General features: G+C 37.9%; 1 protein-coding gene across 2 annotated transcripts; it reads left to right on the top strand.

The window, feature by feature from the left end:
- Positions 1 to 809: 809 nt before the first annotated feature.
- Positions 810 to 27011, top strand: LOC114307847 (uncharacterized). Of its 2 annotated transcripts, XM_028253284.2 has the most exons (14): positions 1087 to 1225; positions 2431 to 2558; positions 3818 to 4991; positions 11806 to 12024; positions 12114 to 12337; positions 16053 to 16127; positions 18206 to 18277; positions 18363 to 18461; positions 18615 to 18683; positions 18757 to 18871; positions 20051 to 20119; positions 20350 to 20731; positions 20929 to 21052; positions 25945 to 27011. In XM_028253284.2, the coding sequence occupies exons 2-14, from the start codon at positions 2538 to 2540 to the stop codon at positions 26767 to 26769; spliced, it is 3468 nt and encodes a 1155-aa protein (XP_028109085.2). In that variant the 5' UTR covers positions 1087 to 1225; positions 2431 to 2537; the 3' UTR covers positions 26770 to 27011. The 2 variants fall into 2 exon arrangements, with proteins under 2 accessions (XP_028109084.2, XP_028109085.2); XM_028253283.2 differs by lacking the exon at positions 2431 to 2558 and having other exon boundaries at positions 810 to 1225.
- The last annotated feature ends 237 nt before the right edge of the window (positions 27012 to 27248 follow it).

The following is a 27248-nucleotide window of genomic DNA, read 5'->3' as shown; positions in this document are numbered from 1 at the left end:
GTGTGCAAATAGAGATGATGTGATTTTAGGGTCATGTTAGAGATATTATTTTCTACCAAATAAATGATCAAATGTCTCACATAAATGTGAGACCTGTAATTTTGGGCTATTTTGGGAAGTTGGCTTTTAGTCACTTTTTTTGGTTTGTAGCAAAAGCCAAAAGTTGACTTTTTTGTCTTTTTTTTTCATTTGGGAAGTTGGTTTTTAGCCAACGGTGAAATTACAATTTTACCCTCATGAGTCAAAATGTGTTACATAGGTGAAGTTGTAAATATTTTAAATAAATGGGGGTAGTTTGGTCATTTTATTATGATTTGACATCATAAACAAACATTAATAAAAAAAGCCAAAAAGTCACTTTTTACTAATTTGCCAAATCATTTGTCTAAAAAAGCCAAAAACTTGGTTAAAAGTCAAAAAGCCACTTTTTACCATCTTCTTAAAATAAGCCTTTGTAAACCCCACATCCATATAAGACATTTGATTATTTATTTGATAGAAAATTTAGGACTTATAACATTTTTGGTGATGTTATGTGTTAAATAAAATCACCTTGCTATAATACATTGCTAAGGTCTCATTAAATAACAATAAGGTCTCATTAAGTATAATATTAGAGGTCTCAAAAATATTATAAATTTTTTTATTAAATATTTTATATGAATATGATACCCACACAAACAAACACAGTGTAGTCTCGTACCAATTAATAAAATTTTGAATATAATATTTGGGCCTCTGGCATTTTTGTCTCATTCAATTACCCTATCTGAGGTCTCATTAAATGACAACTAATAGTAATAATAATCAGGGGGTGTCCAAGTAATTTGGGGCCACGGCGTTTGTCGCGCTGTTCAGGAATCAAAAAACAGAGAACAGGCCACGGGCCAATCGTTCGATCTCTCTCTCGCCTCGGATCTTCAATTGCAGGGACATAGATACATTGTTCTTAGGGTTTGTCCTTCATGTCCTCTCTTTCTACCCCTTCCCGATCTTCTAATTTTTTTGAATTTTCGGTTTTTCTTGGTGAATATACACATAATAATTCATATACATAGATAGATTTCACAATTTGAAAATGGCGGGCCCGAACCAGACGCCGAATACGGATCTATTCGATGCCTACTTTCGGAGAGCAGATTTGGATTATGACGGTCGGATCAGTGGTGCTGAGGCTGTTTCCTTCTTCCAGGCCTCCAATTTGCCCAAACCAGTCCTCGCTCAGGTTTTTTCTTACTACTACTACGTGTTCTCTGTTTTCAATCCAATTAGGTTTCACAATGTGGACAACTTGACCATACACGAAACATATTGATATTGAATTTCGCATTTTTTTCTTTACCTTGAAAATAAATTTTTAATTTTTAATTTATTTATAACATCTATAAGACCAGCGATACTGTCCTGGACAGAGAGTTGGGCAACTAAGAAACAGTATGTGTATAAAATGTGCGTAGCTCAAATGAGAATGTGTATATGAACGTGTAGTAAGACTAGAAAAGAATAATTATAAATGAATATATTTGTGAAATTGTGGAGTAGCCTATGTTACATGGACTCGGGTACGGGTGTCGGGTGCGGGTATGTATCTAGAGGTCGGACTCATCAAATCATAAATTTAAGGATACGCGGACTCGGCAAAAAAATGTCATATTTTTATATTTTTAATCTAATGTGTGAGATAAAATGGTATTATATTTAACTTATAGTGTCAAAATGACATTTATAGCAATTATACAACAATATGTACATATAATAATAGTGTTATATACAATTATATAAGAAGTATCCGTTCAAAAGTATCCGACACATATCTCATACCCTTGTCCGAGTGTCGGGTGTCCGACACGGGTATTTGATTTATTTTGAAGAGTCCATGTAACATAGGGAGTAGCACCTATTGAAGATAAACTAAGAGAGAACATGTTTGATGGTTTAGTCATGTACAATACAGACATGTAGATGCAATGGTAGGGAAGAGTGATAGGATCACCATAAGTGGAGACACTAGGGGGAGGGGAATATCTAAGTTGACAAGGATGCGTTAGTGAAAAAAGATATAAGATTTGTTTAATTTAACTGAGCGTATAATCCTTGATAGAGCTAAATAGAGAAAAGAATCCATGTAGCCAATCTCACTTGATTGGGACACAAGGGTTAGTTTGGTTTGGTTCTTCTTTATTATACCTTACTATCATTTCAATTCATGGCTATTCACCATTTATTTATTGTTTTAATCATCCATTTGGCCTAGGTGTTACATTCAACACAAAATGTTATCAATTTCTTCTGCTTCAACTTCTATTTTTCCGATTCCTATCATTGTGAATAAATATGCGATGGTGATGCTATTTCTTTTTATATAAAATGCATTTACATTTACATTTACATTTACATATATTTATACATGCACATGTCATATAATTGAAGAAGGATAAGCATGAAAAGGAACCAAGTACATTAGATATTGGGGGTCGTTGTGTTTGCTAAAGAAGGTTGGATATCTATTTCAAAACATAGGAGGAGATGGCTCAAGAATGAAGTCGTCTAAAGCATTGGTATTTTTACTTACTACTGAATCGATCTTTTCTATTTGATGTTCGCAATACATGGCCTTTGACCTCCATGTGGATAAAAGGCTAATAGGATTGACATGAGAGCACAGGGACTGATATTCTTGAATGTGTCAATGGTTTATGTCTGTGTGTGTGTCTCTCTCTCATATTTAATTTCTGATATATTGGTATCTCATTCGTTGACTTGAGTTTTACTATACATTTCTAGGTTTTTTTAATGCATTTTCAGATGATCAGTAAAAGACTGACCATTTGGACTGTAGATTAGGGGTTCTGAGACTTTGGTTTTTGGGGGGCATTTTGATCGAATGTCAATATTTATGAATGGTTTCTTTTAGAGCTTTGTTTGTTGATTCCATGTTCCCCAGATTCTCTCTGTGTTTGGTTTAAAACCAAACATTGACTGAAACCCGATCAAAAAATTGCATAAAATGGGTTGTCGATTTCAAAACGTTGTTGATTAAAATCAGGTGATGGAATGTCCAACATGAAAGGATCAGTTTGGGTGGAGTGGCAACAATGAACTCAACCTGATCTGGCCTGTGAACAGCCATTGTGTGCCATGTAGGGGAACCATACATAAATTATTTTTAATTAACATTTGTTGGATAGTGGTAAACTTGTTATTAAAATTTAGGATTTAGGATGGTGATGTGAACACTTTCCATCCAGTTTATTAACGAACAACTAACAAGAGGGTGTCTTTGTATGACATAATTCTGAGCTTGGTAATTTCTTTATCTTAAATACAAGATGTAACATTTTGCTGAGTTTTAAGGAATTTGTTTTATTAGTATGTATATCTGCCATGGAAGTTTAGATGGCACTTACATCACATAAGAGAGCTAATTCATATCCTTCTATTGCTGCTTTATCCCTGCATATCTCTATGTACACGGTATATATGAACAAATGGGGTAGGTGATCATCCTGGAATGAAAAATTAATTTCCTGCTGTCACAAATTTTGTTGTTTTGTGCAATGTTGAGGGGTCAACTTCTTGTTAACTAATTCCATGTATGTCATAGCATACTTGATATACACAATTATGACATTTAATGATGGTAGATTAACTTTTTACAGACGTGGCATGTCCATTCCCTTGGTAAATTCTTATAGAAGGAAGATATGATTATAAATTATACATTTGCAAATCTTTGGATACTTGAGTAAAGCTTTCCTTCTCTGTTTGTGTGGAAGTCCCTTCTAACTGGCAAGTTATTCTTGTGGCTCTTACGCAGATTTGGATGTTTGCGGATCAAAATAAAACTGGTTTCCTCAGCCGAACTGAGTTTTATAATGCTCTCAAACTTGTCACTGTGGCACAAAGTAAGCGAGACTTGACTCCAGACATTGTCAAGGCGGCATTATATGGTCCTGCTTCAGCTAAAATTCCTGCTCCCCAGATGAATTTTGCAGCCACACCTGCTCCTCCACCAAATCCTACAGTAGGTAGACCTGTCCCACAGTTGAGTGGAGCAACTCCAACGCCATCTCAAAATATTGGTGTCAGAGGGCCACAGGTATATGCAAATGCAAGCATGGACCAGCAGTTTTTCCCATCTCAGCAAAATCAACTGGGAAAGCCACCTCGACCCATGGCTTCCAGCACTTTTTACCGTGCACAGCAAGGTGGTCAAGGAATGACTGGGGCAGGTACAATTGCAGCTTCTCGTTCCCCGAGTACAAATATCTCCACGGATTTGCTTGGTGGAGGGACAGGTGGTCCCCCAGCAGGAGTAGCTACTCAAATTTCTAATAGAGGGATTAGTCCTACAACACAAGGTGGATTTGGGACGACAGCACCAGGTATGACACCCTCTGCACAACCTAGACCACAGGCAACCACTGGGCTGATGCAACCTGCTGCACTAAAACCCCTCGGTCCAACCTCGCCATCCTCCCAGGTGGGAGCTAGGGATTCTAAAGCTCTGGCTGTTTCAGGAAAGGGGTTTGCATCTGACTCGGTATTTGGAGATGTATTTTCTGTAACATCGTCTCAACCAAAGCAGGATTCCGTGGCACCTGCATCTTCTGCCACTAACTTACCCGTTGCATCAGCCATTGTTCCTGCTACTACTGGGCCTCAATCTACAGTTAAACCAAACCCACTTGGATCTTTACAGAGTGCCTTTGCTCAGCAATCTGTGGGCAGTCAGCATCAGCAAGTTCAGTCAACGGTCAAAGGAAACCAACAAGTTTCAGAGCAGAGTGCAACAACCTTGAGTTCCACTACTGCTGGTTTTCAAGCTGGAAATTCTGCTTCTGGCCAATCCCTGGTTCCATGGCCAAGGATGACCCAATCTGATGTTCAGAAATATACTAAAGTATTTGTGGCAGTAGACACAGATAGAGATGGGAAAATAACTGGTGAACAGGCACGCAATCTGTTCTTAAGTTGGAGATTGCCACGAGGTTGGACATGCTTTTTTTTAATTCTAGTTTGAATCTTACAGTTTGCCCCATTCTTTTAATATTTTTTTCTTAGAAGTTCAATTCTGTCTTCATCTAATATTTATTGCTTATTAAAGGTGAAAATATAGTGTGGGATAAATTAGAGAAGCACAATAGGTGTACTGTGGATGCAACTGGCTGCTAGCACTTAGTACTATTGCTTGCAATTGAGGACCTCATTTTTAATTCTATATGGATTGTCTGAATTGAACTGCATCATGACATAATATGTGATGTTCTACGCTCTGCTTCACAGATATAGATGGCTACAATGCCAACTATGTTTTATGGATAAGAAACAACATGTTTAAGAATATAATTAGCTAGAGGGAATATCAAGATGGATGACTGGTGTTACTTGAGAATATAACAGAGATCAATACATGTTCAGGAAGTAAAAAAAGGTTGCATATTGATGATAAAACCAAGTATTTGCTTGAAATAGTTTGGCCTTGTGCAATGTGGAGTGGACCAACTGACACCTTGTATATTGGAGTGATTTAATTTAATCTAATTTGAAGAAGCCATTAGGATGAGAGGAAGTCTAAAAGTTTAAGCTGTTAGAGAGAGACAACTTTATTATTTATTCTATACTCTCAACAATATCATTATGGTTAAAAGATGTCACTGTTGAGTTGCAGATGAACTATTGAGTAATAAGCTACTTGTAATTATTCTATTATTTTACATTTTTATTTTATTTTATTGTGATATTTTCTATTTCTATTATTATATTTTTGACTCTCATTTCTCCTAATTCTTATAATATTCAAAGTCATTCCGATTCACCTATTTTGACATCTCTCTTGCTTTTGTGTTAGCCCAAAAATAAATTTTTGTTGGCGACAAGGCTGTTTCTCCATGCAAATCTAGCTTCTCATGTTTTGAAAGTTGAAATTGTTAGGATGAATTAAGCAATAAGTTGCAGGTATTCTCCTTATGCTGTAAATTCCAGATATGTAGAAAAGAGTTTAGGAAGGGGAAAAATCTTTCGGGCAATGTTTTAAATATCAAACTGGACTGGCCGGTTCAACCGGTTAACCCATTAACCGGCCCTCTTTCCGGCTTGGACTAACCCTTAAACTCGTCTCCTGAAGAAAACTAGTATATTTTGATAAAATTGCTGAAAACTGCAGTTGAACCACTGAATTGGTCAAAGCGGAAGCAGTTCAGTTCAGCCTAACCGAGCGGGTCAGATCTACCAACACGCGTAAAAATTAATAAAAACTTTTAAACTGCGTTCGATGGCCGGTGTACTTCAACTCATGCAAAGCACCATAAGATTAAGTGGAGCATGAGGTTCATTTTATATAAGTGAAACAACTCATTCTTTCATTCTTTTCCCAATGTGGGATTGTGTAAACTAAAAGCCAAAACAGCCTTTGCTTTTATAAGAGAATTGAGACTGTCACCCTCAATTTGTGTTCGATGTGGGAAGCCGCATGTATCAGAGCGAGGCAATCTGCTAATGCTAGATTTTCAAATGTAATATGTGCAACAACTGTAATAACTGTTTCTAAGGAATTAGTGTAGAAAAAATTTTAAATATTTTTTTATTTATAAATATTTATAGATACATATATTAAATAATGTATCGTTATACATAAATACATTTATACATACATATATTCCGATAATTTAAGTTTTTAAGTATTTTTTTGGGTTGTAATTTTAACATCTATATTTTTTAATATAACTTTTGATATATTTATTAGGTAATTATGACGTCAGAGTGCAATTCTGTTTGACCCAATGGTTGAACTAGTGACCCTTAACCTGATCACTTTTCCGATTTGATCAATGGCCCTAGTTTCAAAACATTGCTTTTAGATGATATTTTTCGAGATGTAAAGCTTCTAAATCTCCAAATTGATGAGGACTGGAAGAGGATACTAAATTGTATTTTCAGATGGCTGTGAGTGATGACCTATGAAGCATGGACACCTCTTTGAGGGCTACGTTTCAGTGTCGGGCATGGACATGCGTTGGACACACGGTACTATCCAACATGTCTCAGAAGGTGTCCCCTTCTTTTTGGTTTTTTTGTAGCCGGACATGCTATGGACACGTTTTGGACACCACGGGGCCAAAAACATAATTTTTGAAACTTCAATTGGGGGTCAATTTGTAAAAAACAAAAATTGAAACAAGTAAATCAAGCCCTAACCTGCATGTTGAACAAAAACAGGAGAAGAGGCTGAGAGAAAACTGCTTGCTGCTTATTGCTCTTACGAAAGTATGTTCTCCAATTATCTTCTTCTTACTTCGATCTTCTTCCACTTCTTCTGCTTTTTGATCTCTCTCTCTCTCTCCCTCTCTCTCTCTCTCTCTCTCAGTTGCTCTCTTTCTTTCTTCTTCTTTCGATCTTCTTCTTCGTTCAACTTCTCTCTCAATCGCTCTCTCTCTGTCAGTCGCTCTCTTTCTGTTTCTTTTTCAGTCTCTCTCTCTGTCGCTCTCATTCTCTCTTTCTTCATTTTTTTTTCTTCTTTTTATGCCAAATAGCTCTCTCTCTTCTCTCTCTGCTATTTTTATTTTTTATATTGTTCTTTTTTTCTTTTTCTTTTTTTGGCTTTTCTGGTCTCTATATGTTATTTATTTATTATTTATATATATATATATATATATATTTTTTTTTGGCTGATTACTTTATAAGAACAAATTAGTTTTTGTTAATTTTAATGATATGTGTTTATTAATTTTATCATAGGAACCAATTTTTATTAATAGTGTTATTTTGTATTTTTTTATTACCTTTCAATGATTTTTTTTTTTATAATTTTATGACATGTAATAAATAAATTTAATTTTATATATTGAACGTGTCCCTAGCTTGTCGTGTCCCCCATTTTTTGAAAATTTGCTTGTCTGTGTGTCCGTGTTGTGTCACGTGTCTGTGTCCGTGTTTCATAGGTGATGACTTACGCCATTTCTAGTTTCAGTTGTCCAACTTGCGAAGTTGTACATCCATTAATCTTGTGATGTTAAGCTATCTTGGCTTCTGGTTTGATCATTAGGACCTGAATTGTGTTTGAGAACATGCATGCAGTCTATGTTTCGGAATCTGGGTTGTTATCTGTAATGCATGTAGCTTAAGCTGATAAGTTCCAATTGGAAAATGCTATATCAAAGGAATCCATTTAAAAGTTGTTCCTCAGGGTTTATGGTGGGTTACTTAGGTAGTTGTGGTGGTTTGGCAATCCAAGTCAACTGTTATGAAGGTTTAGTTTTGTGTCTTTGATGGAAGTCAGTAACTTGTTACATAATAAATTGCCTCTTCATATCAGGACTACTTCATTTTTTATTTAACCCAAGACTTGTGTGAATCCCCTTGAACTCATAATAGACGTGCAACAGCACATTGATAAAAATTTCTGTTAAAAATTGATGTATTATTGAATGATATATTGAATGTTACAATGATTCCTATATATAGAAGAGTAGGTGGTAGTAGGTGGTAGATGGAGTAGGTAAAGTGGAGGTGGTAGGTGGAGTAGGTGAAGTGGAGGTGGTAGTGGTGTAGTGGGTTAGGTTTAGTGGAGTGAAGTAGGTGATAGGTTTTAACAGCCCCCCGCAAACTCAAGGGGGATAGGAACTAACCAACTTGAGTTTGGAGAGAGTAACAAAACAAGAAAATACATAAAAAATAAAAGAGGATAGGAGACACTGTATGGTCGTGTCAGACCGTTGTAGAAGACTGTATGGTTATGGTAGACCGATGTAGAAGACACTGGCTTGTGTCGGACCGACGTAGAAGACAGTTTATGGGGTCATGTCGGACCGTTGTAGAAGACAGTTTACGGAGTCTTGCTGGACCCTTGTAGAAACTAACCGGAATCAATGTCGGGACAGTTGACGGAGTCTTGTCGGACCCATAAAGGAGCTAACCGGAATCAATGTCGGGACAGTTTACAGAGTCTTGTCGGACCCATGAAGGAGCTAACCGGAATCAATGTCGGGACAGTTTACAGAGTCTTGTCGGACCCATGAAGGAGCTAAGCGGAATCAATGTCGGGACAGTTTACAGAGTCTTGTCGGACCCATGAAGGAGCTAACCGGAATCAATGTCGAGACAGTTTACAGAGTCTTGTCGGACCCTTAAAAAGTCGCACCCTCAAAAGGTGTGCCCAATCTTTCAAAAGGCGTGCCATCAAAAGGCGTGCCCAATCCATAAAAAGGCGTGCCAGATATGATGGCGAAGCACGTGAGTGCCTTAGCTGGCGAGCCCGTTTGTCGTCTGGCGTCAAGTGGTGCGCGATACGCGTGGCTGCCTCGGCTATTTAACCAAGACGGAAGCTGAGGCTGAGGCAGAAGCTGAGACAGAGAAACTGAGAGAAACCTCTGAAAAATTCTTCGTTTTGCTTAGAAAGATATTCGTTTTTTTGAGAGATTGTCTCTAAGAGCTGCAAATCTTGAAACACTCGGTTGCCCAGAAAATGGCCTCTTCGTCCCGTAGTCTACTCACTCTCTTTCCAGACCTCAACGAGTCAACAAGAGAGATAACTGGTGCGGTGGCCCGTGAACCTCAACCAAACACCTCTGATTTTGCTCCGTTGAACTTTCCGATGCGGTCTGTGGAGCAAAGAATGGCAGTGCAGTCGGATGTGGAAGCCAATCAGTATACATTGAAGTCATGTGTGGAAACCATGACTGCGGTTACAAACTTGTCGAACCGGCTGCAGAGTAGGGCAAATGAGGTGTAGCAGTTAAACTCCCAGCTGGCTCTGCTCCAACGCATGTATAAGGATGCGCGAGTAGAGATAAGTGTGCTAAAGGCGGAAAATAAGGAGCTGAAGCGGAAGGCCACCGTGATGTTCCGTTTTGGAGGTCCGCCATATGCTGCAGTGGAGGAGCAGGGAGTAGTGATCATGCCCAGTGGAGTGGGAAACACGGAGGCAACACCGGCAAGGGCCGCCCAGGACGGAGGCAAGAAGAAAAGACCGGCGGCAGAGTAGAGAAGGGATGTCGGTGTGTGGCCGTCTGCAGAAAAGAAAACAAAGCCGTTGTTGTGTTTTTTATTTATTTATTTATTTATTTTTTTTTTTTGTTTTTATGTTTTTTATTTTTTATTTTTTTTTGGTGTAAAATGGTGATCGGGGTGAGCCCCGACATGAATAAAATGAGTTTGTGGAATGAGGAATGTTTGTTTGTTTGTTTGTTTGTTTTTTTTTTTTTTTTTAAAGTAAGGGAATTGAATAATAAAAAAATATGGAGAGGGGGATGAAATGATAAGCAGGGTGATGATGAAGATAGAATAATGAAGAAAAAGAGAGCACCAAGTAATTTGTATAATAAAAAATAAAAGTTAGGCGGTGAATGGGTGTGATTAAAAAAAGAAAAGTGAGTGAGAGGAGAGGACGCGTGAGAAATGAGGTGGTAAAAAACGTAGAATAAAAGAAAACAAAAAAAAAAAAAAAAAAAAAAGTGCACATGGGTTGGTATGTGGAATAGCTCCTGGACCTACAGGGATGTCACAAAGGTGCACATGGGTTGTAAAGTAAGGGGAAACGTGGGTGCAAAAGGGGAAGCGGCTGCAGAAAAAAAATAAAAAAAAGAGAGGGATGGGGATAATATTTTATAATAACATTGGAAGCTTTGTTGTGGTGTGTTTGGTGGAACACAGATAGAAACATTTTGAGGTCTTTTCCCGCAGCAATTTCCCTTAGAACTGCAAAAGCCTGATTGATTTCAATCCTGAGGGCAGAGGCAAACTCCAGAACTGGCTCCTTAGGAATGTGAACTTCAGGAATATGGGGAGTTGACTTGTTGATGAAGGTGCTAGCATTAGACCACAAGAACAATACAGCCAGCGCTAGTATCAAGGCATGGCAAACTAAAGTGAGCAAATGGTATTCAAGCAACTCAAACAGAACCCAGATAGCGGTGGCCACACCCAGGGCTCCAGCGGATATCTTCTTGTTCCTCCACAGAAACACATCAGCAGGTTTTCCGCCGCCGAGGACCTTATGGAGAGGCTTCTCTCTTCCGAAGAGCCGGTAAACCTTCGACTTCAACGGCGACGTAGACGGAGACGATTTCTCATCGTCGTCTTGATATCAGGGAGAGGAACGTCGGGTTGAAGCCTCGGATGGCGATGTCGTCGACGGAGATGTGCCGGAGTCCGGAAACTCGCCGGAAAACTGGTTGTAGGAGAGGAAGATATGAGTTCAAATTTGAAAGTCCACTCGTTTGAGGAGGTTGCAAATCACAAGCACAAACAGGATTGCTGGATTATCATCTCTGGAAAGGTGTATGATGTAACGTCATTCTTGGATGATCATCCTGGAGGTGATGAAGTCTTGCTAACAGCAACTGGGAAAGATGCAACAGATGATTTTGAAGACGTGGGCCACAGTGACTCAGCAAGAGATAGGTTGATCGATTATTTCAGTGCGGTGAGGTTGGGGTCCGGCGGGCAGCTAAGGTGAGGTTGCCGCCCGCCGGGGAAGCGAAAATATTAGGTTCTAAACCTGCTCTGATACCAAGTTAAAAATTGATGTATTATTGAATGATATATTGAATGTTACAATGATTCCTATATATAGAAGAGTAGGTGGTAGTAGATGGTAGATGGAGTAGGTAAAGTGGAGGTGGTAGGTGGAGTAGGTGAAGTGGAGGTGGTAGTGGTGTAGTGGGTTAGGTTTAGTGGAGTGAAGTAGGTGATAGGTTTTAACAATTTCGATTTATTTGTGTACCATTTTTTTTCAAATGTGGTAGCTGTGTTCACTGATAACCTGATAACATTATGTTCATTGTTCTGTTATTCTTGGTGTGTCAGAGGTCTTAAAGCAGGTGTGGGACTTGTCTGATCAAGATAATGACAGCATGCTTTCTTTGCGAGAATTCTGTATTGCATTGTACCTGATGGAACGGAATAGGGAAGGCCGTTCTCTCCCTAGAACGTTTCCAACTGGCATTATGTTTGATGAGACACTGTTCCCTGCATCTGGTCAACCTGCTGCAGCTTATGGCAATGCAACTTGGAGACCTGCTCCTGGTATATTTGTTACTTATCTCAAAGTTGCATTTACCAATCATGTACCTATTTATTCATCTATATTATCATTATTGTCGATTTGTGAATAGGTTTGCAGCAAGCACAAGTGATGCCTGGTGCACAGCCAGCTACTCCTGCTAGAGCAAGACCACGAAATCAGGTTGCTGTTCCTCTGTCTGATGAAGACATTCAGCCCACTCAGAAAAAATCCAAAGTTCCAGTGCTGGAGAAGCATCTTGTGAACCAACTTAGTGAAGAGGAACAGAATTCACTGAACAAAAAGTTTCAAGAGGCAACTGACGCAAATAAAAAGGTACTTTCTGTTTTTGTTGTTTGCTAATTGTCTGCTTTTCTAAATCATGCATCCAAGGCATTGGGTTCTTTTTTGGATTCTTTGATAAAATAATCAATGTCATTGTAAATGAAAGTCAAGCAGCAAGTCTCTTGGTTACATATATGTCCATGTAGACATCCATTCTCGTTTCAAGTCCCAGAACTTCCCTGCACTCATTGGGGAAATTAGTAGCGCATGCTCATCTCCTGTAGTCTGGAATACCAATTTGATAACTCATCAAGGTAGTCCAGCAGTTCAAAATTTATGATTGGGACCAACTGTAAACTTGGAAGTCTTGTGTTCAACTCACGTTGGTAACTCCGGGCTTACCAGATACCTTTAGCTCGTGTGTGGTTTGTGCGTGGTTGCATGTATCTATGATTACCCTGCAGGGGTTGGTCCAAAGTGGCCCTGCCTAGGAGGGTTGCTCATCAGCAGAAAAAAGGAAAAAGAAAATAGAAAATAGAAAAGAATACCTGTTTGATAAGGTGGTTACATTTTTGTCCACGTCTTTCAGCTATTGCTAGAGTATGTAATCTTAGTTAAGTATCAAAACACATTTGGGAATTCTATACTGGATTACTAATGAGGACATGTACGCTACTTAATTTATCAACGATTATTGCATTAGATTATGATTAAAATTGATTTTTAGCTTACTAATTGTGCTGAAGCTTCTTACATATCCATCTTACTTCTTGCCTCCCCCCCCCCCCCCCCCCCTCTTTAATTTTATCTTACAATCTTGTTGGAAAAAGATAGATGTAAGATACAAGAATGTAATTACTAATTCCTAAATTTGTCAAATAACATGTGTGAGTGCATGGGCAAGAGAGGGGGGGGGGGGGGGGGGACTACAACACAAGATTAAACATACCTCTGACCAGGCCGACCCATCTGTCAAGTAGCTCTCATGTTTGATGACTCTACTGTCAAAGCATTGCAATTACTGATTACCCTTGACACCTAAGTCAAAAACGCGTCATGCGACCCCCCCAACCACCTACCCACCACACAGATAGTTTTTTTATTGTAGCACCTCCTAATTAAACACTAACCTAGACTGCAAACTGTTGGATCATCTGACTTGAATGACCCTCATTGTATTTCACTTTAGAATGCATGCAAGTTCCATTCCATTCCATTCAACCGAATCAATATTTAACAAATAATCTTAATTGTGCCAATTCTGGTTGTCAATACACTAGAAGAACCTTGACATGAATGGACAAAACGGGTTGATGATGAGATGTTTGTTGGAAGTTGGAACCATGCCCCAGTTTTTGGCGTAATTACATATTTACTTGTCATAAAAAAAATAATCATAAATAATCAAAAATCAAAGGGTAAATTACACCGACACCTCCCCTAAGGTTTACCTTAATTACATGTATCTCCCATGTAGTTTCAAAAATAACACTGATCTCCCCTACTTTTGAAAATAATACACAGATTCCCCCTGTTGTTAGAAGGACGTTAATAAAGTAACAAAAACAGTGACATCAGTCACAATAAACATGCAAATGCCCAAAATACCCTTGTCATCCTTTATAAAACAATATTTCCCCTTCTGACTATAATAATAATAATAATAACAAAAAGCTTTGTCTCTATCATTGATGTTCCAAACAGCCTCTCTCCATCCCCTTATACACATTCTCCATCTCATAATCTTACCCATCTCCAACTACATCTCCCAAAAGCTTTGAACACTTCATTTTCTCTATTTCCAATTCTCTTCTAAAATGGGAAACTACATCTCTTGCACCCTAAAATGTGTATAAGGGGATGGAGAGAGGCTGTTTGGAACATTAATGATAGAGACAAAGCTTTTTATTATTATAGTTAGAAGGGGGTGTATTGTTTTATAAAGGATGACAAGGGTATTTTGGACATTTGCGTGTTTATTGTGATTGATGTCACTGTTTTTGTTACTTTATTAACGTCCTTCTAACAGTAGGGGGAGGTCAGTGTTATTTTTGAAACTACATGGAAGGTACCTGTAATTAAGGTAAAACTCAGGGGAGGTCAGTGTCATTTACCCAAAATCAAAAAATCAAAAGGATCGGTAATTTTAAGCATGTGCATAGAATGTAATGAATGGTTTCATGTTAACCTCATACTAAAACTAAAACATGTTGAAGTGGAGAGATTATTGCATATATTGTCTATCAGACTATTTTTTTTTTGTCCTTTAAAAATTTTCTTTTCCCGCTTTGACATGTTGATACTGAAGGTTACTTGTTCTTTTTAATTACTTACACAAGGTAGCTCTTTCACGAGCTTCAGGTTAGTTTCTCTTGAACAGCTATTGGAAATCATGCTAACAAGTTCCTTCTGGTTACTGAATGAAATTATTGTTATTATTTTGAGTTCTACATAAACCTTTGAGTTGCTTGTATTGCCACCTGCAGAGATTTTGTTAATTTTTAGTGAAGAGACGTAGGTGATTGAAGTTAGGTCCCACTATATTTCATTTGATGAGCTGCTCTTTTTTATTTTTATTTTTATGGTGGTTATTTGTTTAAAACCTCTTGCATATCTAATTGGTGAAAATGGGTTTTGAGCTTCTAAGGAGACTTAAGTCTGGTATGTGGTGTACTTCCACCATTGACATGCTTGACTAAAAATTTTCAAGATAAGACCTCCATCTCTTATGTGCAAGGTGGAGTGGTGGGGGTAAGAAATGTGTAAATTTCCGAGTTTGAAGTTACTAACCATTCAACTAGAGTTTTGGCTCAGTTTATCTAATAAATTTATTTCCTATTTGCTTATAAAAATTTCTACATTTAATTTTGCTTAGATTTGTAGTGCTTTTAGCAACATAAAATTTCTCTCACTACTTGCAGGAATTGTATTTAGATTATTTTGTAAGATGTAGTTGTAGGTAATGTTTGAAATAATTATGACAAGAATATCTGAATGTGCATAAAGACCAAGGGTGTTAAAATCGGGATCCTATATAGGATCAGTGAGAGGGTCTTATGGATCAGATCGAGGATTGTAAGATTCTACTTTCTATTAAAAATAAAGTAAAAATACAAATCAGGATGATACATATATAATAAAAAATAAGGTGAAAAATCATAAATCCAGCGATCCTGCTTACGATCCTACTGTGATCCTGCACCTCCCCATACGATCCTACTTAACTTCTAGGCCCCCTTCTATCCCTTTTGAGCTTTTAGCAACATAAATTGTATTTCCTTCTCTCCTGTGTTGTTCTGATTCTTAAGTTCTTAACTTCTAGGGCCCCTCTCTATTACTAGGCCTTATTTTAATACTAATTTTGGACATCAAAATAAATTTATGTCATTCCTCTTTTCAAAACAAAGCACAAAATCAACATTTGGTTTTCACACCTATCCCTTATGGCTTTACTTTGGATCTGCACCTTATACAATATTCCTATTGAGAGGATTGAAATCAAGACAATACTGAATGCCATTGTTATGTGGTGTGGTTATTCCTCGCATTTTAATGATTATTGCTTGTATTTTGTGTTCTTGAGCTATGGCATTGTGCAAACTACTTTTGTCCTGGTAGAATGGGGTCTGTTGTGGTTATGGCTCACATTTTAGTGATTATTATTATTATCATTATTAATTATTTTGTGTTCTTGATTGCATCAATATTTACTTGAAGCTTCCCAATATTTAATTTTTTTTTTTTTTTTCTTTCTTTCCAATTGCAGGTTGAAGAATTGGAGAAGGAAATATTAGATTCTAGGGAGAAGATTGAGTTCTACCGCTCCAAGATGCAGGAACTTGTGAGTATTTCATTCATTTTTTTCGTAACACTTCTACTCTTCTAAGTAATTGTCAGTGCTTACCTTTTGAGGAATAAATGAATCATTTTGTGGGTAAATTTTGGGATTATGCTTAAATGTTTATGTTCTGGGGCAGAACTAGGATGACTGCAGAATTGTGAAAGAGAAAGGGAGAGGGGGGGGGGGGGTGTGGGGTGTGGGGTTATGACCAGTAAGATTAAGACATGGGCAACAGATAACATATACCATTAATTTAATAAAAACATAAAAATTTTGCAGTTATGGTGAAATTGGGTGAAGATAAATTACAAGATTAGATTGAAAGGAAATAAGAAAAGGAAAGTTGTGTTTAAAATTCCATACAAAATTGAAAATTTTATAGTGATATTTTTTTTTTCAATTTCAATATATAGCTGATTACAGTCTTAGAAAAAGTGTCGCAATAAATATTGATCATCCCAATATTAAAAAAAATAAAAATTTGAATCTACATTTTGGCATAAGTGAGAAATTTTGAAAAAGAACTGATGTTCTAATTTATATGGACTATGACAATTTAACTGAAAAAATTTGACTAATAAAATGAAAAAGATTAAAACACATTTTTCTTTTTTACTTTCTTCTTTTGAAAGAGCTGTAAGTGATCATATTCTTCTTCATTCTTCTCTTCTCTTCTCAGTTCTCTCTCCCTCTCTCATTTTTCCTTGAAATGTTTTATTTACTCATCAATAAGGTTTTTAATTTATAATTTTGATTGAAGTCTCCCCACCTTGGTGTCTTAATTATTTGTACTCCATAAAATTACTAATTGTAAATTGAACTTTGAGAATTCCAAGAGTATCTATCTTCCTTTTTTTTTTGGATGAGTCCGAGAGTATCTTGATCTTGACCCTTAATTGTGAAGGATTGCCTATGTGATACACAGGTCCCGTCCTCAGCAAACTTTCATTTCTTGGTATGATGTTACTTGAAGTTAAAGTCCCACAACGTGACATAGCATTGGAATTTGGAAGAACAGTGCAAACTGTTTAGACCAATTGCTTATAACTTCAGTATATAGAATAGTTGAAATTGACTTTGGGTGGTCTATTCAGAAGGAAATAATTCAATATTTGTTGGACTAACTAGGTTGCCCGCTCTCGTTCATTAAAGTGCAGGAACCCTTGCCCACTTCTCACTACATACAGGCACATATGTAGCCCATCACTTTGGGGTATAACCATAGTTAACACTTGCCTATTTATCACTCATCTGGGCTATGATGCTATGCGTTGCAAGTAGGGAACACTCCAACTAAAGAATTCTTAGGATCTATGTTCATAAAGGTATGACTGTAACTCTTATGTTGGTTGACAACCTTTTACAACCCTTTTTCTTTCTCCGGGCTTGGGATCAATGGTATAAAAAACAAAACAACCACTAAGCATGACATAGGTGGAGTAGAAATAGCTGCTGTCTAGAATTTCCACCCAACCACCAAGAAACTTATAAATCAATCCAATTTGATCTTTTTTCCACATCTAAAAGCCCTAAAAAGTGTTCCTCTTCCTATTAGAACTCAGAACCTTGACCTAGAGAATTTCCATTTTTCCCTTTGAAAAATCATTTGTAAGCAGAATGTTTCTTATTGATGTGTTCAGGTAGTACTATTCAAATTACCTTAAATTTATCTTTGGTCAAATTGTGTTAATTGTTCTGGACTTAAGTTGTTATCAATCATTTCAGGGTGCCATTCCATTTAGATCTTTCTGTTATAGGACTAGTCTTGGGCAGACATCTAGTCCTCCTCAATGTGCTGTTTGGAGGAAAATCTTAAAAGTCAGGTGTGTGCTAGGGGTGGATTAGCTAAATAGATTAAAGTAGTCTTATATGGCTTACCACATTCTCATTTCTGATAAATCTTTAGATAAATATGAAGTAAACTTGCATAACTTTTATGTTCTGTGTGATTTGATAGAAGAAAAATATATTTCTTTGTTTTTAGTTTGCAACTAAGTCCTTTTTCAGCACAAATATTAAATTTCAAAATGTTATATTTATACTTCAGTACTCTTAAATTTTCTGCCATTGGGTGTCAGGTATTATACAAAAGCAGATGTGACAATCGGCTAAATGAGATCACTGAAAGGACTACTGCAGACAAACGTGAGGTACTTCTTTTAGTTTTCAGGATTTGTTATATCATCTACAAAAACTTTGGTTTCCTTGGACTAATGGGAGCAACTTGTATTCCAGGCTGAGTCACTTGCAAAGAAATATGAAGAGAAATACAAGCAGAGTGGAGATGTAGCCTCTAAATTAAGTATTGAAGAGGCCACATTTCGCGATATTCAGGTATATCAATTACTTCTTTTGGTTGACTGATGACCAGTAACTGGTTCAGCTCTGTGGTTAGTGTGAATTCCATGGTGCAGTCAGTACTAATGTGATGTGATTTACCCCGAATCCTTTGTCAAACAATATCATATTGCACTGAATCCTTTGTAGGAGAAAAAAATGGAGCTGTATAGGGCAATTGTTAAAATGGAACAAGATGGCAAGGCTGATGGTATTCAGGTATATTCTTGCGTTGAATGCTTTGTCGAGGCCATTTGGGACTTGTTGGAGTTGAGTTCTGTGGCCTCTGCAGGTGCATGTTGATCGAATCCAATCAGAACTGGAGGAGCTAGTGAAATCCTTGAATGAACGTTGCAAAAATTATGGTTTACGTGCAAAACCAACCACACTGGTTGAACTTCCTTTTGGTACTTCTCTATCATGCTAACCTTTTGGTGTAATTATGCTTCATCTCTGATCTTAATTCTAACTTCTCTCTAGTCAACTGCTTACTTTTCTTACTTTCTAGGCAAGTAAAGAGTCAAATAAATTATTTCTGATTACCTCTGCTGTTCATTTTGAGGCATGGTAATTAATGTAAGAAAGGAGTTTAAATGTAGAATTCACACTTCGGGATAACTTTTTTTCTAAGGGTTGGTGATGAATTTACTGACTAAAATCACTCCTGGACACTGGCATATGAGATCTAAAAATGATATTTACTTCTGTTTTACTTTTCGTATACTTTGTTATGCGGTTGTATGCTTGGTTATTGGTTTTCATCCCTTTCTGAGCCGCATATTCATTTCAAGCTCACAATGGAATTTAATATCGGAATGTGCAATCGCTTTAACTAGGCTGATTAAAGTGGTTCAGCTTAGCTTTCATGTTGGTAAGCAAACATATCCTACAGGATGTGAATCGCAGGTTAACTCTTTTAGTTGAACTGGATTCAGTGATCAATTTCCATCACAGCCTGTTCTTTTTTTCTTTTTTCTTTTTTCTTTTTCTTCTTTCGTTTGTTTTTGTTTTTGTTTTTTGTCCTTTGACAGATTTCTAGTTCTTCGGTTGCTGATGTGACAGTGTTTTGATGATTTAAGATTATATTAAACTACAAAAGTTTTAGATTGTGGAAAATTGTATGGTAATATGCCTTATTTTCCTTTTTCTACAAATCTTGTATGTATCACCCTGCCTCTGTAAGCATATAGTTGACAAAGTCAGAAATTTTACTCCTATTTTTAATTCCATGTTGGTCACAATCAGTCAGGTGTCTTAAGTGGCCACTTTGTCTTCTTTATGACATGCTACACCGTGGGGACTATCTGCCTATTGCTTCTTGGCAAAGTTTGAACAGCATGGAAAATACTAACTGTGAAGTATTTGCATCATAAATGTGCAGTGGCATATCAATTATTTAGAAGACAAATTAATTTGACATGACTAATGATATGCCAGGAGAAGAAAAGTTGAACGAACTTGAAGTTTTATATCTAGCAAACCAAAAGCTCAAAATAAGTTTTCCTTGCTTTAATTGTATTTTCATTATTTGTTTTCATTCTGCAATAATTTTCTTCTTTTCTTCCTTCGTTGTTGATTTTGTGAAGGCTGGCAACCTGGGATTCAAGAAGGAGCAGCTGATTGGGATGAAAATTGGGATAATTTTGAAGATGAAGGTATGCCAAACAGTTAGGATATAGGATTAAGTGAACATTTGATGATGAATCTGTTGTCATCCTTACTAGTTGTTACCATATGTTGCTCTTCCCGGCATTTAAAAACATACTCCCTCTTGATCAGACTAAATCTTTTGTGGATTGAAATTCTTTTCGTATAGAGAATTTGAAGCTAAGATGTGTAAGTTGTAGTTGCGTTATAATACTGATGAACTCTTGCCACTTTCCAGGTTTCACATTTGTCAAAGAACTTACTCTTGATGTGCAAAATGTCATAGCCCCTCCCAAACCAAAATCCTCACCACTTCAAAATAAAGCTTCTTCCGCGAAGGAGGGGGTAACAGATGTTTCCTCGTCTAATGGTGATCAGAAGTCAGAGACATCTAATGCTGATGGTAAGTCAGAGACATCTAATGCTGATCGTAAGTCGGAGACGCTACCAAGTGGAGAGGAAAGGATTCCTGATGATGCTCACAGTGAAGAGGGTGTAACTAGAAGTCCTCCTGACAGCCCAACTCCTGCTTTGGGGAGCCCATCTAAAAAATTCCAAAATTCCCCATCTAGAAAGAGCTTCAATGCAGATGGTTCGCCCCATGCTGCAGAGACCCTTAGGTACGAGTAAAAATATATATCTTTTGATGCTTTCCTTCTGCAGTGGCGTTTAACTTTCCATTGATGTCTAAACCTTTGAGTTTGTGTCATCATATATTGTAGCACAAACAACTGCTCTTCCCTGGTTTTCTGCATCATCCATCTTTAGCTAGTCTTTTATTAAAGATTTTGAATTTCTATGTATTTTACTAGTGCAGTGAACATGGGGGTGCTGAATCTGTGCTCTCTGGGGACAAAAGTTTTGATGAACCTAGCTGGGGTACATTCGACACTCATTATGATACAGACTCTGTCTGGGATTTTGGTTCTGGTCCTACTAAGGTATATGAAAATTCCTTGATGTGTGTGGCAATCTACTTAGCTCTGTTATCAATAAGAGGCATGCAGTGCAGCCGTGCATGTTTAGTTTTTATCCATATTGCTTTGATCATTCATCCTCATCATTCTTTGATGTTGAAGTGAGAAACCTTTTCCAGCATTTATGGTTTAACCAATGGTGTTTAATGTTACTGGCTTCTTTTTATGTATCTGAGCTTTATTTTTCCCCTTTGTTTGTTGCCCTGGTCAATTATCCTTTAGACGTGCATGCAAGTACTGGTTTACTTCTTTGAATTTGTTGTAACTCTGAAAATACTGGTCCTTTAAAGTGGCACCTTCTGGGAAATGAAACACTTGGCATTGGTAGCTTGTACTCATGAATTTCTTATTACTTCAATTGGACATGTTGTGATAAAACATGATGTTAGACAATGATAAATTGTTATGCAATGAAGGATGTACCCACACCATAAGAGAAGCATGGGTTTATAAAAGAGATGTAAAGGTATTTCTCATCCAAATGGTGTGGGTAAGAAACTGAGAAGAGTGGGATGGGGACTAGAGAAGGATGGGGTATAGGTTGTTTATTATGCTTTCTTGTGTCAAGAGTGGTCAAGTAAAGAGTTATTCTCCTCGCTTCCACAACGAGCTAAAGGCCCTGTTTGGTAGAGCTGTGGGAAAGTGATTATAGCTTATAGCCTAACAGCTTATAACTTATAGCTTATAGCTGTGAACATAAGCTGATTTTTGACTTATAAATTAAGTTTCTCCTCCCCCCACTCAAAAAATAAGTTGATTTTTGACTTACAAAAAGCTATAAGTTGCATTGTTAAACTGAACCAAACACATTAAAATAGCTTAAATTAAGCTAAAAACTGAAATAAGCTGGAAATAAGCCCTACTAAACAGGGCCAAAGTTAAGAACGCGTTAATCCCATTTAGAGTCATATCTGCCACCTTGCTTTCACCACAACTTTCTTTGTCTATATTTAGGAAGTTGAATCATATGATATATCCATGATTTTGTATTTGAACAATATTTAGATAATTCATGCCATCACGGTTTCTAGGACGGGGCTGCAAGAATATTATACTTATGCATTATCACCTGATCTAGCTGATTTTAGCTCAATGAACCCATTGTGTGTGAAAATCAACGGTGTGAGCGATTAGAGACGATTTTATGTTCTATGAGAGCCTGCTCGGAAGACTGGTAGACACACAGGAGAGAGAGAGGCTCCATTACCACTGTACCGGCACTGAAGGGGGTTTCTCAAACCTGCTCATAACCTAGAGTGGTTTGAGGCCATCAGACAGAATGGACTATGAAACATAGGAGTAGGGGTGTTCACGGGTTGGTCCGGGACGGGTTTAGTCTCAATCTGCTGGTCGACTGAACATAGTCGAGTTTGCAATTAGTGAAACTACTTTTGAACCATTTGACTTTGGAAATCGACCGAGCATTTGTTCGGTTTGTCGGATCGGTTGCGGTCGAGTTAAACGGGTTTGACAGATAGAATGTTGGACCTATTTTAATATAAATCAATTGTTAAAAAAGTTAAAAACCTAAATCAAAACATAAACAAATAAAATAAAATAAAAATTTTAAACCCTAAATGAAATATGAAAACATAAACTAAGTACAAACCCTAAATCAACCATCATTGTCAATTCAAAAGATTTTAAACCAATGAATCAAAATATAGGTAAAAAAAATCAGGACCAAAAGTAAAAATCCTAAGAAAGATACCTCAAATATTTGGAAGATTAAAACCCTCTTCTAGGGTTGAAGATTGACATTGTCGCATTTATGCTTCAAACTAGCTAGCAGATTGAAGAAAGAACTTAAGGGAGAACTAACGAGATCGAACCAAATGGCAATAGAGAGATGATTGAGGAGGGAGGGAGAGAGGCAGGCAAAGAGTCATCGTATCCTCTACTGCTCTGCTGTTTGGTTTTTCAAAAATATGAAAGTGTGTAAGTATTGTAAGTACCAAGTGTTTGGAAATATGAGAGAGCAATTTTTTTTTTTTTAGTATTGTAAGTGCCAATTGTTTGGAAATATGAGAGAGAGAAAGAGAGAGAGGGTGTCTACTTTGAGAAGTCATTTCATCACGTGATATAGGCAGAGTCAGCATTCAAAGATTGCAATCTCAAAGGTTTGAAATTAAATGCATAGTTCACAGGTGGATGGCTGAAGAAAGCTAATATGTAAGCCATTTTCGGTCGGGTCGGTTTCGACGGCTAATTATACATTAAATCTGTTGCCGACCGCGGACTCAATAATTTTCCTAAATCAGAACTGTTGCCGACCCAAAAGCATTTCGAAACCGTCCGTGGTGATGTGGGCCGAGTCGGGCCGAGTTGATTTCATCGGGTACGCGGTTTGTATGAACAGCCCTACATAGGAGGGACATACTTTTGGAACTGCTCAACAGAGTCAAGATGCTTGGGTGGATGTTCACTTGGTTGAGCTTAGCAGCACCATGTGCACTGTACTGAGAGTGTCTTTAGGGATTTCCCTTGAGCACCCAGGTCCAAGGCTAAGGCCTCATGACTGGCTTGGCTTGAGCCAATAGTGCAATCAAGAAACATGAGTGTCTGTTTCAGCAATCTGTGTTTCACCTCACAAGCCTGACAGATGGGACCCTCTGTGATTTGGGGATGTTGTGGTGAGGTTGTGATGGTGTCAATCATGTACTCACCAAACTGGATGTTGTTGAATTTTTGGCCTTGTTAGTTTCGTTGCAAAGCACCTGACTCATTGAAAATTTTGCTTCATTTTTTATTTTATATCTCAAATTACAGTATATACTATATATGACAAGAAGAATGTGTGAAAGAGTGTTGAAAGCTAAGCTTTGTGTCCCAATACTATAAAATCTTGTAATTTATAGCTAAAAGGAAAAAAGCATTTTACAAATAGATAGATAGTGGTGTAGAAGGTCAGAAATTATACCCCAAACTAAGTATGGGCCTAAGCATTAAGGTCGCCACAAAGAGGTGACCAGGGATGAAAAAGGAGCATAGGCCAAAGCCCAAGGGAAGTGGGCCGAAGCAGGTCCGACCAGCCAGGGGTCCAAGTGGACTTCATAAAGGAAAATACCTAAGTCAAGTTGCAGAGGCAACACCTGCAGCGGTGAAGTTGCTGAGACACTTTGCCTCAGTGCCGCCATTCCTAATATCTTTAGTTCCGCTGCCATCTAAAGTTGCTGAGGGAAAGAGAAAGCCAACACAACTAAGTTGCAGAGGTAACACTTGCGACGGCCAAGTTGCGGAGGTCAAGTTGTGGAGGCACTTTGTCTCAGCGCCGCCATTTCAAGTATCTTCGGTGCTACCGCCATTCCAAGTAATATCGGTACCACAACCATCTGGAGTTGCTGAAGAAAGGAGAAAACCGAAGCAACCAAGTTGTAGAGGTAGTACTTGCAGCGCCCAAGTTGCAGAGGCATTCTGTCGGCGCCGCCATCTCTAATATCTTTGGTCCTGCTGTCTAAACTTGCCGCGGGAAATGACTACCTCAGCAACTACGACCGCAACAACTAAGTTGCAGAGAGAATATCCTGCCAAGGTGATAGCAGCCTTTGAGAGAGGCCTCCCTCTGCAAGTAAAGGCTAATGCTTGGCGTTGATAGCAAGCCTCATGGCATTACTAGTCTAGGGCTAATAGCAGACCTAGAGATACCAATTCTATCGCGGCGATCCCCGTGAAGATGAGAGTAGGGTAGCCCGAACATAAGGGACCCCCTTTCCATTACCTAGGTCATGGACCTGCCTTAGTCGCACAGGCAGGACTAAGGAAGCCCCCTTGGGCTTGGTACTAAGACACAGCATGGCTGATAGCAGACTTGGTTGTAGCCTTGGCCCTGAGAAGTTGAGGAGTTTGTGGTTAGGTGGCTATGGGTGAAGGCTTCGCTGAGGTGAACACAAACATAGCCGATAGCAGACTAATGGAGTCTTGAGAATGTATGTACTGGTTAAATAGAACTGAGAAGGCAAGTGCAGCGGCAAAGTTCACCACTGCAAGTGCACTTGTTGAGGTTCAAGCTGAGAAGGCAAGTGTAGAAGCAAATGCTCCCGTTGCAACTGCACTTGCTGAGGCTCAAAGGGAGTTGCTGAGGCTCAAAAAGATAGTTGAGGAGGCAAACAGATAGTACACAGTACATGCAGAGGGACACGTGGCACCTTCAGCCTGGTGGCTCAAGGCAGAATATTCTATGTGATCCTCTAGGACACATGTCTTATCTTTATTTGGCCACTTGGTGTGCTGTTGGCACTAAGGAAAAGCCTATAAATAGGACCCATTTCCCAAGGTTCAAAGAGAAGAATTTTGAGGATTTGGGGGAGATGCAGCCCATTTTGGTACTGCTCTACATTTCTTCTGGAGCTACTTGCTTCACCCTCACCTAGCTATACACTCTTCAACTCCCAGACAGTTGCTGCTACTCAAACTCCAACCACTTCCATCATTCTTGCACCATTAGTATAGTTTTGTCTCTCTAATCACCTCTCTAACCTTGAACCCCCTTACAAATGGATATGTCATAAATTCGTAATAATATTACTTTATTAAAAAATCTAATATAGAATATCTTAGGGTTTTCGTCCAATTTTTAAACCAAACCAAACAAAAGTCTTATTGTCCCATTTAAGTGACATTGGTTACATGAATCATTTTTCACTATTCTGCTTTGTCAAAGATTTTTTGCTTAGTTAAATTAAAGAAATTTTTTTTTTTTTACTTAAAGCATCCCATGTCCTTTTTTGCACAGTAAAATGTCCCCCTTTTTTTTCATTTGAGAGATTTTTTTGAACTTGATTATTCATAATATTGGATTATAGATGTGGTGTCGTGTAGCTGCATTGCTCATCTGTTCAAACCAAATGCTATTGTAGGAAATGGATGGTGATAATTTCTTCGATTCTGGTGGCTTGGGTTTGCCTCCAATAAGAATCAGTTCCTCTAACAGAGATACGTTTCAAAGGAAGAGCACAATTGCTTTTGCAGATTCCATTCCAAGCACCCCCCTTCACAATTCTGGCAACTCCCCACAGGCCGATAACAGGTTTCCAAAGAAGAACACATTTGTATTTGATTCTGTTCCGAGCACCCCGCAGGCTGATAACCTGTTTCAAAAGAAGAGCACATTCGCATTTGATTCTATTCCGAGCACCCCACAGGCAGATAATTTGTTTCAAAAGAAGAGCACATTTGTATTTGATTCTGTTCCGAGCACCCCACAGGCCAATACCCTATTTCAACAGAAGAGCACATTTGCATTTGATTCTGTTCCGAGCACCCCCATGTACAACTTTAGCAACTCTCCACAAAGGTTCAGTGAAGGGTCAGAAGATAGAACATTTGATAGCTTCTCGAGATTTGATTCGTTCAATATGCATGACAGTGGAGTTTTTCCAGCAAACGAGTCGCTCACGAGGGTGGATTCGATCCGCAGCACTACAGACTCCGATTATAGTCAAGGGTTCTCAAGATTTGATTCCTTCCGCAGCACTAGCGAGTCTGATTATGGTCAAGGAGGGATATTTCCACCTCGGGAATATGCAAGGTTTGATTCTATCCGTAGCACCAGAGACTCAGATGATCGTCATAGGTTCCAATCCTTTGATGATGCAGATCCATTCGGGTCAAGTGGGCCGTTTAAGACCTCACTGGATAGTCAAACTCCAAGGAGAGATTCAGATAATTGGAGAGCTTTTTAGTCTAATAGTTCAGTTTCTGATTCATATTCATTTTTTTTCGATTTCATTTGAAGCCGTTCACGTGAGGTTTGTGGGTTGGTGTCACTGTCATGATCCTTTCTTTCTTTTCTTTTTTTTCTTTGTTGTAATTTTTTTTGGGAATTTGATATGGAGTATGTGACAATAAGGTGAAGGACATGAGTTGTGGATTTAGCACATGTATAATTTTGGTTATTTCATTATTTTATTATTTTTCCCCCTCATCTTTTGATTATATATACTGATGAATTTTTTTTTTCACTGTTAATTTGTCCTGTATTTTACCTAGATGTAAAAAAAAATAATAATAATAAAAAAAAATAAAAAAAAAATAAATAAAAAAGAGAGTACAAATCTCATGTAATGTAATGTCCCCTACTTATTATATTTCCCGTATTATATTGTCATTTCTTTTGACTTCTGTTTGCCTGCCTCTTGCTTTCGATCAGGTGTTAGAAATT

The sequence above is a fragment of the Camellia sinensis genome, chromosome 4, assembly GCF_055761805.1.
Source record: "Camellia sinensis isolate YWXY chromosome 4, ASM5576180v1, whole genome shotgun sequence".
Lineage (NCBI taxonomy): Eukaryota > Viridiplantae > Streptophyta > Magnoliopsida > Ericales > Theaceae > Camellia > Camellia sinensis.
Note: the sequence above shows the minus strand (reverse complement) of the source record. Positions and strands in the feature narration are given on the sequence as shown.

Excerpts from the sequence above, each read along its gene's own strand:
- LOC114307847 (XM_028253283.2), top strand. The coding sequence starts at position 1,079 with ATGGCGGGCCCGAACCAGACGCCGAATACGGATCTATTCGATGCCTAC. Across the intron at positions 4,992-11,805 it reads AAGTTGGAGATTGCCACGAG|AGGTCTTAAAGCAGGTGTGG; the intron begins GTTGGACATGCT and ends TTGGTGTGTCAG. Across the intron at positions 12,025-12,113 it reads AACTTGGAGACCTGCTCCTG|GTTTGCAGCAAGCACAAGTG; the intron begins GTATATTTGTTA and ends ATTTGTGAATAG.